At 40.0% G+C, this 12,526-nt stretch overlaps 1 protein-coding gene across 1 annotated transcript in view; it reads right to left on the bottom strand.

Moving 5' to 3' along the window:
- RRP1B (ribosomal RNA processing 1B) overlaps positions 1-12,526 on the bottom strand; it is a 34,136-nt gene that overhangs the window by 19,690 nt on the left and 1,920 nt on the right. The window contains exons 2-6 of the mRNA XM_045002603.1: positions 9,216-9,298; positions 7,625-7,682; positions 6,703-6,788; positions 5,380-5,441; positions 906-1,035 (exon numbers count right to left, since the gene is read on the bottom strand). Of these exons, the coding sequence (XP_044858538.1) occupies positions 906-1,035; positions 5,380-5,441; positions 6,703-6,788; positions 7,625-7,682; positions 9,216-9,298 (419 nt within the window). The remainder of the gene's footprint in view (positions 1-905; positions 1,036-5,379; positions 5,442-6,702; positions 6,789-7,624; positions 7,683-9,215; positions 9,299-12,526) is intronic.

Below are 12,526 nucleotides of genomic sequence, written 5' to 3'. Positions count from 1 at the left end.
ACCCTTTGCATTCTGCTGTCTCTTCTTTAGAAAGCACTATTACAAAACTGCTAATAGGCACATCTTGTCTGTTAAAGAGAGAGAGAAAATAGTTACCAGGAGGGCATCTGCCAGCAGCACCACATATGGACTAGCAAAGCGAAGGCTACGAATTAGTATATGGGGGCTGCAGAGATTCCTCCCTAGCAGGCTAAGAAGAACATCATTGTGGGGAGGGATTTCAAGTAGCAATAAAATGGTCAGCAGAATTCAGATGCCTGCAGCAGAATTCCACAGTAGCTGCTGTAGAATCAGACTTTAGACTGCTGCAAAATTCTGCTGCTTTGCAATAGCCAATAAGACTTAAATAAGAGAGAGGAAGGTCTCTACTGAAAGAGATAATAGGCAAACTAAATTAAAGATATTGCTGGTACCTGGCAAATTGTGTAACTTGTTCTTTATGGGGCAGTCTATCAAAATGCACATGTCTGAATTCAGTAGTGCCCAAGTCATTGAAGACAGTTTTAAAATTAGATTTCTGAATCTCTACAACGTGTGGTTAAAGGATCAGGTCAAGTATGGGCTCAAAATGAATGTTTATAAAAGAAAAGAGTGATGAAAATTTTAAAAATCCCAAAAGAAACAACAATAGGGTTTTCTTCCCTCCCTTCCCCCCCAAAAAAAGAGAGAGTCAAAATCAAAACGATTCCCTCATTATATTTACAATCTAAAATTGGAGCATTTGTAGCAGAGCGTGAGAATTGGAGAGTGACCAATCTATGTTCCTTTTCCAAGAACAGCATAGTGTTCAGTGTTAATGAGTTATATTTAAAACAATATAAATAAACTAGGATTTAAAAACACCGATAAAAGATGGTTGTATAATACAGCAATATTAATCACAAAGAGAATTAGGTGTTTTCTACCTCCTTGGCTCCAGCTTTAGCCAGTTCTTCCAGATAGATGTCAATAAAATGGAATTTTATCCCATTGGGAGCATTACTTTCTGGGTGTATGACTTCCTTCATTAGCAGATGCAGAAATGGCTCAGTCAAACTGGGGAAGAAAAGAAAAAAAAAAAAAAGGCAAGCAGGATACATAAATTTAAAAGTCTGGGTTTAGTTTGCTTTTCCACCAACTACTAAAAGGTGGCTTTTTGACACTTGTCAGAAATAAAGAAAATATTCAGAGAAGTCCAGTCATAACTTTTACTGCTTAAAAAAAATGTTATTGTCAGAGTTTCCTGAGGTCAGAATATTGTTTGCCTGCAGTAAGGAAATCCACTCAACACAAGTGATTATAGTGGAGTGGCAACTCTATTATAGTTAAGGTTTAGTGTCTTTTATTGTTTAAAAGACTATTCTAAGTGCTCGAGAATCCATATGCTGACTCAGAATGCCTTGAAATTTACTGTGTAGCATGGTGGTGAGGTAGTCCAGATTTGGAGTCATTTGAGCCAGGGGTTCCCATGATACAACTCCCCCTAGAAACCCCCCAGCATTTTACAAAATAACCTAGCTCTTCTAATTTTCTGTGTGTGCACACCTGGGACTCAGGCTATCGCTCTAGTCCTCTTCAAAAACTGATCTCAGCTGCTCAGAATTTATCTTACCTAGTGTCTGGCTCCCATTGCCCCTTTGGGTGTGTTATATTGAAGCTATTTAGGATTAGTTTGGGAACTTGGGGTTGGATCGTCAGTAGCTTGAGGCAAAGAGAAATACATACACCCTGCAAAACTAGGGCCCCTTAAAAGCAAAAGGGTTTCCAGTCAGCCTGCTGTCAGGATAATTGAGTGGCTCAAGGAGATATGCTGTGATCATTGAATCTCAGCAATACCAAGGCACTGGGTGTTTATGCCTTGTCCCTGGCAACTATCAAAGCACGTACGTTGTCTTTGCTCTAAGCCTAGGCTTTTCTTGGAAGTTTCTTCCCCTCTGAGACCAAAATTTCTGGTTTGAGAGAGAGATTTTGAAGTGCTCTGAAATCCACATACAGACTGATTTTATTTTATAAGTACTGTGGCAAGATGGACGATATTAGTATGGTGAGTCCTGTGCTTTTCTTGGCGGGGGAGGGCTTGCCCCTGCTCTTGGGCGCCGAGGTCCCAGCTAGTGGCCCAGGAAGATGGTAGAGGAGGGAAGCGGGAGAGGGGTCTGGGTTTGCTCCTCATTCTAAGCCCCAGCCCCTCTCAACCCTTTGGGTTCATACCCTTTTCCCCCTTGGGTGGGGTACCTTCGGTCCTTAGACACTGGGGAAGGGAGTCTCCTTCCCTTGCTGGGACAGGGTCTCCCTTACTTTGGTTCTCTGGTCTTTCAACTCTCACAGCACACCTCCAAGCTCCAGTCCCGCCCCCCCCCTTCTTCTTCCTCCTCCTCCTCCCTGACTGCCTGAAGAAGGGGGTTTTATTAGGTTCCTGACAGGGCCTTAATAGACTACAGGTGCTTCAATTAACCTGTAGCAACCCTCCCTAGTCTATAGGGAACCACACCTTAATTAGCCTAGTGCTTGCCCATGTCCTGGTGCTCAATAGGACCACTGCTCCCTGGCTCTCCTGTATCACAGTACCGTCAAAGAAATGAGCATTAATCAAAAGGAAGAAGACAGACTCTAGGAAGTGACTGGGATACTGTAAACATCACGAACAATGGTATTGAGTATGAGCAAAGGAAAGCAAGTCCCTGAGTCATTTAATCCCTCAGACACAGCACCCCTAACGTGAACAGCTCATAACATTTTCAGTTTGACGCCGTGGTAAGGGCTAAAGGGAGAGGCACCGTAGCAGTGAGGAAGGTGCCAGAGCAGTGCAGGGATCGTGGGGGTTGGGGAGGGGGCAGGGTAAAGGCTCTGCCCCTTTCGCTGTGCCAGGGCACAGCCCACAGGCGAATAACAACCCCTGTCAGGGCAAGGGATCATTCCAACACTATGTTTCTGAAAACCCAGTTTGATGACTGGAAGTTGACAAAAAGTACTGGCTTTCCAAAAAAGTACTTTAACCACAAGAGAGGGAAGAGGGGAAGTTGGGCACCTTCCCTCTAGTGACATGCCAGGGAGGGGAGGGAAAGACAAGCGGAGTCATCTCTGCCTTCCCCCACAAATATCTCCCATTGCCCACCATTCCTCCCTCTGGCAGCTCCACTGGCCCAAAGGGGGACCCCCAGGGCTCCCCTCCACTACTCCCCGACTGGAGAAAGAATCCAGAAATCCCCAGCTTCCCCCAGCAGTGGGGAAGGGGTTCCAGGCTCACTCTTCCCTCTGCTCCAACAGAAGAAGAGGAGGTCAGAACAGAAGAGTTTGGGGGAGAGAGCTGTACACTGGGGATGTACAAGGGACTTCGCTCTGCCCCGCAACACCTGCCCACATCCATACTCACCTGTCCCTCCCTTTAAAAAAACCCACAACATCCCCACTGATTCCATGCTAGCCCCTGAACTGTTTCTGCATCCTCTCCCTGGCTCCTCAACCTGCAGGTCTCATGCCAACACCTGGCTCTACACGGGGAGGCGGGTGCGTGGGGCTGTGCTGGGCAGGAAAAGAGGCGAGATGGGAAAACGATACAGGAGCGGAGAAGGGACTAACATGGCCAGTGGATTTTGTTGTTAGGTTAATCATTGCCAAGAAGGCAGTGGAGGGGGAAGAGCCGCGTTGTGGTTCATAGGGGTACTGAAATGTAAACCTCCCCCCATCCCCCATGGAAACTGAGTGCCCAGACACTTCTGTTGAAATGGAGTTAAAGTTACCTCATGCTCTTCCAGAATGTCAAGTGCACTTATACTTATTTCTCTGGAAACCATGAAATACGAAGTTACAGTACACAACATACCCACAACGCAACCTTAACTCTGTGCCCTGGAGCTAGCAATATTACTGTGAAGGATTCAGTAGCATGGTGCCGCAATAAATAGATAAGGAGAACTAAAAGAGCGCAGCATTGTTGGTGCTGTGCTCCACAGATTTGCACATCCAGCATTTATCTGCATGCACTCCAGTTGTGTTGCCTGTGTTAGGTGTAGCTGTACCAAATAGTGGAGGGATTACTTGGGAGCATCTTGGCAAAGCTGTGATTGTGATATGAGAAAAGGTGCACATGTCCCTTGAAGGATCAAACATTTCTCAATTCAGCACTCAGTTCTGAGGATTGTATCAGCAGAAGTGCAGAAAGATCAGGATGATCAGCAATCTGGTGCCCTGTGTGGCAGTCACCAGGGCAGAGTGAGGGGTAAGTGAAGGCAATGTCTTTGAAGGAATACTTGAGCAAGGGTAAAAATATTGTAACATTTAGTAAGTCTGAGATGGTTTGTGTAGAATAAAATCAGTGTAGGTAGCTCCTGTTTACTACACCCGACCTAAATCCAAGTTTTGCTTTAGCAAAGAGAAGATGTAAGCTTTTATCTTACAGCGCTCGTGTACTCTGCAGCAGCTGTAAGATCAGTATGTCAGTGTGCGTGTGTGTTACTGGCATGTCTGGATATTGCTCAAAGAAAACAGAGTTAAGGGTACATGGTAGGGATGGCGTGTATCTTTTGTATTTCCTGTTTTCAGAACCTTAAGTTTCCATTACCTTAACTCTCCATTTCCTGGTTTTCAGAGAAATAAATAAAAGTGCACTTGACATTGTGGAAGGGCATGAGGCACCACTAGGCAACCTTTCCTCTTCTTTAATTAATAATGAGAAGTACTAGTTTTGAAAGTCATCACCACTTTAAGAGAAGGCCAATCCAGGAGACTGAAGTCAGAGGTTTAGACACAGCATGGAAGTTAGACATTAGAACCACCATCTTGTTTAACAGCTTGTTGAAAATATACAAGACTGTGCATACGAAACAGGACAGACTGGACAGAGAAGTCAGTCTACAATGAAAGACTGCTATAAGCTGCTTTTATCAAGAAATTGTCACCCAGGACAAGGAAAACAGAATTCCTAAAACATGGATAACAAGATTCCCTTTTCCAGATTTTCTGTGCTAGTACTTCATTATTATTATGCATACTTCTAAAATTTCACTGCCGATCCTCCTGGCTGCAACGCCAAAAAGACCGTGCATACTGGTGTTTCCAGAGACCACTGAATGCAAGACCTGTTATGCCATCATGCTAAAACCCCTATATACACCTATACAGCTTTTTCACAAAAGCCATACTGTGGAATGCACGTTTAGACTAATTGCCTAGGCAAACTTGAGTGTTATCAATTACAACAAATGTTTAACTTAATACAAAATGTAGACTTTAATCTATGTATTAGATAGCACAAGTGATGTGATACATAAAAGGCTTAAACAGAACAAAGAAAGCCAATGACTAAAAAGAGCCATCTAGAGAGGAAGAAGGCACATTAAATTAAAATATTTTTGATACCGTGTAACTTCTTTATTATACAATTACATCTAGCAGTTTATTTACCTTTCATCCCATCCATTTCTTTTCAGTACCTCGAAGGACTGCCTCAAAACCATGCGGATTAGCTATAAAGCAGAAGATTTGTTATATGACACTACAGTTTTCTAACTATTTGAGTCAATAAAATAAGACAGTCACATAGGCAGACTCTTTAGTTGAGCTTTTGATGGCCTACAAAGTTTGCTGGAAAGGTTCTTTCATGAATACATGAGAAGTCTCGCCACTACTGGGAGATGGGGTACAGGCAGCATGTGATCTGAAGTTCCAACAGCATCACTATTTGCTGTCATTACACCGCAAGCCAAACAAAATACAGTGACCATGGTACATCCCCCCCGCACCGTTCTAAGCTGCTCTCCACCCTCAAAATCCTTCAAAGCAGTTAAGGTGCATTTCCCCACTTCCCCATTTACAGAAATTCCAATTTAATAAATTCAAACCAATTAAAAATGTTAACAACTTCATACTAACATTAGTTTGTCCTGTTGTATATACATTAATTAAGAGACAGGAACACTACACATGTAACAGCCATAATAAATTAACCTCTAGGAACCTTACATTTTTGACGTTCTCAATTTGGAGTAGTTACCTTCTCAACCATAACACTACAATAATGCAAGTTTTTGAATTTAGCTTCCTTTTTTTAAGGAAATAAAAATAAAAATTGGAAGACAAAATACTAATCTGATTTTACTGTGTATTTCAATTAATAGATATTTTATGCGTAGACTATGCTTTTAAAAATTAATTTACCTCACTTCAATACTTAAATCTAATACAATATTTCCTATACTTAGGAATCTAGTACACTGTGGTAAGTTTAACTACTATAGATGGTAACTTTTTTTGTTTTTAAATGGCACCTCCAGAAAAATCTCAAAGTAGCCTTACTTTTATTTAAATATTAATTTTGATGAGGTATCCACTAACATGCCCTCTGGATATCATTGCAAACACTTATACATGTGCTTAACTTTATCCGCAGGAGTTGTCATACTGAAGTTAATGAGAAACACCCATGTGGTGTGAAGCTAAGCAAATGTATAAGCATGTGCAGGATCAGACACTTAAATAAAAATAATGTCATGACTTCTAGACCTGCCAGGGCACCAATTAAAGGCCTATAAACAAATATGCTTTGCATTGTGCATCCTGAAACTAGCAAAATCCTTTTGCTATAACATATGCAAAGACATACGAAGAGATGGCAACTCTCCAGTACTGCATCATCATGCTTTATCCGTTCAAAATATATATACCAAAAAGAAAAGAAAAGAAAAAACAACAACAACAACCCCACCACCTGAAAAAAGTTAATATTACCATGTAATATTTATCAAGGCGCAGTCTGTCTATCCCATTCCATTCACGGTTCATAGTTTGCCAAAAGGTCTGAATGAACAGGTGCTCTGCAACAGAACAAAAATACTGAATGTGCATGTTCAACACCAATACTATTTTATGTTACTGAAAGCAGCCTAGAGAGAGAGAGGGAGAGAGAGACACTACTTTTCCACTTAATTTTTTTTCACGCTTCTCTACATACTGGTTCAGCAGTTTCAGCACCAGCCTAGAAATATACTCAAGGTTGTTGTGAGGATAGATACAATACAGACTGTAAGGTGCTCAGATACTACAGTAATAGGGAGCAAACAAGTACTTTACATAGATAGGTATGGCAAACAGTTACAGTGAGTGATCTTTGTAAAATATTAAATGCAAAATGCACATCTATGCAAGGGAGAAGAAAGCGTTGATTTTGCACTAAGTTGTACCTATACCCGTTTAGGCCCTGATTCAGCAAAGCAGTTACGCACATTTTTAATACTGAATTAAGGGCTTACAGTTCAAAACCAAGACATAAAAACAAATCAGCAGCTGAACAAGAGTGAAGTAGAAAGGCAATTTTAGGGTTTTGTGTTGCTACCCATGACTGTAATATGAGCACTTTTTATGTCAGACTGGTAATAAGCACACATTACCATACTGCAAACAAACTTTATCAAGACAAGTCTAGATACAAATAAGAACTGATTGGATTCTGAACATGTGATAGAGACCTGCCTCATACATTGCAATCACAAACAAATCTTGGATGACAGCTGGACAAGAACAATGACAACAAAATAAACAACCATCCTACCTGCCTCTGTTCTGGACTCTGTGACAACTGGCTAAAAGTCCCAAAGTATAAAAGGCACTTTGGAGAAAAATTAGAGAAAACAAAATGAAATAGTAAACTTACGAGCCTCTATATTCTGAACGACATGGATAAGTTGGGAGATAGTACTTGCTAGTTCCTCCTTAAAAATATAAAATAAAATAAAGTTAGCACCTTGTTTCAGGGTTTAGCCTCCTTCCGATCTGCGGCAAAACAACACTGGCTAATCTAAACTTTTAAATTAACTTTATACTAAAAAAATGTTGAGTTAGCAGATATCTGAGTCCATGTTTCCACACACAGAATCTCACATAGTTGTGGATATGACAAAGCACCGCCGATCTTGAAAATGTTTTTTTAACCTACATTGTCGTGCTGTGGCTGCACTTCTGTTAGTATGGATTACACATAAGAGAAGACTCAAGCATACCAAGGATCTGCTCATCTTGAGAAGTCTACAAAAGAACTGCTTTCCAGCAGCAGACAAAACTAGATTATCAGGAGAATAAATGTACACCTTTGAGTTTACACATCTGTATAAAACCTTATGAGCACTGATAATATGTAGTCCTCAATTATATGCAGCACACACTGTATTCTTTACAAAATGAATACTGGCTATACAAATAGAGATTTAAACTGTTGCTGGGAATGAAGTTATTAGGATTAGGAGTGATTTTAAGGTCAGGAATCAACATCTTCCTCTAGGCTTGCATAGTGCCGAGCACAAAGCAGCACTCAAGTTTCAAAGAATCTGCAGACAATGTCAGGGAAGAAAGCTGGCACTGGATGGAGTACCACACTGCTTAGAACTGAAGGTAAAACAGAAAGTTATCCAAACTTCCTGGCCAAAGTTGTTGCACTAAAAAGTCAGATTTGGACAATCAGGACTCCATGAGGAATCAGTTTCAGAGACTTATGAGAGGACAATGAAAGAATATATCACCAAACATCAGTTACCTCAATAGAATTATTAACCTTTAGTTTCCTCTCCATCCCCAACTACCTTAAATTAAAAAAAAAAAAAAAAAAGGATGAGGAGCTATGCTAGAGTCTTCCAAAATTCCAAATGTGGATGACAAACTGTAAAGTTCCCTGCTCCCCCAGGATAGAAACTGTACCAATACAGACTGAAGTTGCAGAAAATCATCATTGAAGCTAAATGGCAAGTGAAAGAAAGACTGGCTGAATCCCTCGTGACAAAGAAAAGAGATCTCTTCTGTAGCCTGACATGAAAAAAAAACGGCAAGCAAAACTTTCTAACTGGGTTAAATCAGAGGTCAGGATATGCTGTAGTTAAAGGATTTCTACTTTGTTTACAAAGGCAACTGTAGTAGGGCATACACAAACCAATACAATTCCATGGGGTACATTCACAAAATAAAATTAAATGAAGGAAAAGGTTTCACATTTCCCTGGAACAGGCTGCTGAAAATTTCAAGCCCAATTACACTCCCATTAAAGTAAATCTACAGGTGCCTCCTTTTAGTGGACTGCCAATTGCAATTAACTCTCCCACATGCGCTTAATTCCAACTTATCTTTATGAACGAAATGTGGCAAGAGTGTTAAATTGGGTCAGTGTTGCTACCCAAAATGAAAGGGGACTACATCTTCATGGTGCATTTCAGGAGGATATCCATTATATATACAAAAAAAATCACTGAATGACACACCTGTAACAGAGGTTTATCCTGCATCCACATACAATAAAATAGTCCTTTCCATATTTTTAATAATTCTTCTTGGCTGAAGCCACCTAGAGTGCAAAAAAAAATAATAATTATGCATTTGAAAAAAAAGACACTTCCACCAAATGCTTACAAGCAGATTTCTCATTTTCCCCTCACCCTCTTCCACGCCTTTAAATTCCTTTTGGGCAAATTTTTTTCTCCTATTTTGAATGGAACTGAAGCTAATATGACGGTTTTGCATATGGAAAAATGTGGGTAATGCAGTGATACAGTGCCTTTAAGCCTCCAACTTGTCTCATATAAAGTATATAGTACATTAACAAGGGCTTTAAAGAAGTCAGATGGGAAAAACCTGTTAGGTCATTCTGCTCCATCCCCCTGCCAGCACAGCATTGCACTAAAAGAAAACATACTATAGGGAACAAAGTCCCAGTGTTATTTTTAAGTGAGGGCATCATATTTAATTTTGCATGGAAAGGATGAGAGGGGAAGAGAAAGGCTAAGTACAAACCAGGGAGAGTAAGTGACTTTCACTGCACTAAAAAACACGAACGCCCAATCTATACATTCAGAATGGGTCTGTATTTTGGAATCGTATTTTAATGTGGTTCAAACATTGAACTGATTTCTCAGTGGTCAGCAGTCTTGGATGGGATAAATGTTAGAATGCAGATCACTGAATCACATTTAACATTTTTGAGCATCACTCAGTCCTACACATAGATAAGAAGGAGTCCTTGTGGCACCTTAGAGACTAACAAATTTATTTGGGCGTAAGCTTTCGTGGGCTAAAACCCACTAGGAGACTAAATAAATTTGTTAGTCTCTAAGGTGCCACAAGGACTCATTATTTTTGCTGATATAGACTACCACAGCTACCACTCTGAAACCTAAACATAGATAGTAATTAAGTTATTTTGATTGTACTGAGAGTTGAACTCTTACCAATAGAAACCCCAAGCACCGCATTGCAAAAGTTATGTTAATATTAGAACAAAGTGTTTCTTTTCCTGAGCTTGCACAGCTCCTTTTTTTCTGGTTTAAAACACACTCTCCACTGTGTTTTCCTTTTAATTTGATACACTGAAGTAGCATTCCCTTCCTGTTTAGTAATCTCCTACATCAACACGGACTGTTCACTTTCTCCTTCCCACTGTATCTTACCACTTCTATGTCCACATATTGCTAAATTTCCCTTGACTGTGTTTTTAATAAAAGTTTCACTTTACATGTAGCACAGGTTAAGAGATACCTCTTAAAGGGCACCTATAGGTGAGCCTCTAGTTATCAGCAAAATATGGCATATTCCCTTTTGTATGAAATCAAGCTGCACAGACAAATACAATGAAAACATTTTAGTCACAAATTAAACTTGAGGTACATTACTACTCTTTATTTTAATTGTTCAGAGTCTTTCTGATAGTACTAAAAATTCAAGAGTCTCTAATTTTGACTAGAATTTGTGCAGTGGTCTTACACTCAATTCCAAGATACGGCATGTGAACTTCTAAGAAAAGTAACTAGTATCAGTAGAGCCAGTTGAACACCTAAATATTTTAGGTTCTCTATTATTAGTGATGCCAAAAATAGTGCTCAGAGCCTTTTAATTATAGCAAAGTGATACTAAGGTTTAAGATAGGATTTATCACCACAAGACTTTGAGTGCTAGTTGAGAGTCCCTATCACTACTGTACCATATCAAACACACATTTCAGCTTGATGCACCAACATTTCCAAATACAGGAAATAGAAGTGGGTGAGGGACACATGCAAAGTGCTACATGTGAACCTTGAAAAACCATCAGGCTCAGATCGTAAGTTGTAATCAAAGGAGACTATACTTCAGCCATCCAAGCAAATGTTCAGAAAAGATAGTGTTTTGTGACAATAAGATTGCCTTTTAGCTACATGAGCAAGTTATGGGAATCTCTCAGCAGGATCTGCTCCTCCAAAATTTGGACAAAATTAAACAGCTCCCTAGCAACTGTAAATGAGATGTGACTATCAAGCCAATGTATCTTCAGTACAATTCAAGGTAGACCAACCTTCTGAAGATATAAAATGGCCATATATAAATTAAGAATTGTTATTTGGAGTTTTACATTAGATATCCTGTTATAGGTTGTGTGTGGATTACAGAATAATAGTTTCGGGGTTTTGGCAGCTTCTCTGAAACAGGCTTTGCTGCTTGAAAGATGTTTTTTCATATGGATACTGAACCTGGGTCTGCTCTGCTTTACACCATTTTAAGTACACTATAGTCAACAATTTATAACAGCGTAACAGAAAGAAGGTCTGAGTGGATGTTCAACCTTAATTATAGAGTCATGACTGCTGCCTCCATAATAAGGCCTGTCACAGATTATGTCAGTTGTTATATTTTGAAAAGGTCAAGGGGAACTTTTCCATGGGTAAGGAGACAGGCTTTTAAAACATTTTTATTTCACAAGGGTAACATTTAGAATGCAACACTATCAATTCCTCATGCTCTTTTCCCACAGGTGGATTATTAAAATATCATCACTTCATGTGTATGTTAAAACTGAACCCCCTATATTAGTTATCATAGTGTGCATAAGATGAGGCCTGCATTAAGTTATAGGTATCTTGTTGTGAAGGGGCACTGTTTCAGTTAGTGTGGGTACAAACAGATTATTAGCTACAGCTCAGAAATGGCCCTTCTACAGTGTGGGGGGATGTTGCCCTGAGGTATCTGCAAACCTGCAGTGTAGACAGAATACACCTGTGCAACCTGCCTTCAGAAAGTCACCAATGTAAGTCACATTGGTGAAGCATCTCCGAGCTAGGGGCTTGTGCTGGTACAACAGCACTACAGTTACACTGGTGCAAGCTTTCCTAATCTAAATAGGCTCTAACAGATTGTGGATCACAGAAGGCTCCTTCCATTCCCTTTTAAGCCCTTCAGTCACCCAATTACTGAGTGGTAAGGTTTAAAAAGAAAGTGTGAAAAAACCCTGAAGAATCCAAATTAAGAAACAAGGTGCTGATATTTATATAAGTATTTTGTAATTATATTAGCAAGAGCCCTGGTACTCTGCACACACTAAATTTCCATGCGTACAATGGATTCAGTGTCTTGCATTTCAGGTTTCTGCAGAATTTAAGATTTAATTTAAAACAATAAAAAGGGTTTTAGCTCTTCCAGTTGCAATGAAATCCTTTCAAATGTGACCCAATGGAGTGTTAAATGCTCATCTGCATAGCCACCTTGTTAGGGGACATACCATGGTTGTCACCCCATATAGTGTTTAATCTTGATGTGTATGCAGGCC

Source organism: Mauremys mutica, chromosome 1 (assembly GCF_020497125.1).
Source record: "Mauremys mutica isolate MM-2020 ecotype Southern chromosome 1, ASM2049712v1, whole genome shotgun sequence".
NCBI classification, from domain to species: Eukaryota; Metazoa; Chordata; order Testudines; family Geoemydidae; genus Mauremys; species Mauremys mutica.
The sequence above is the reverse complement of the archived record's forward strand: the minus strand, read 5'-3'. Positions and strand labels throughout refer to the sequence as shown.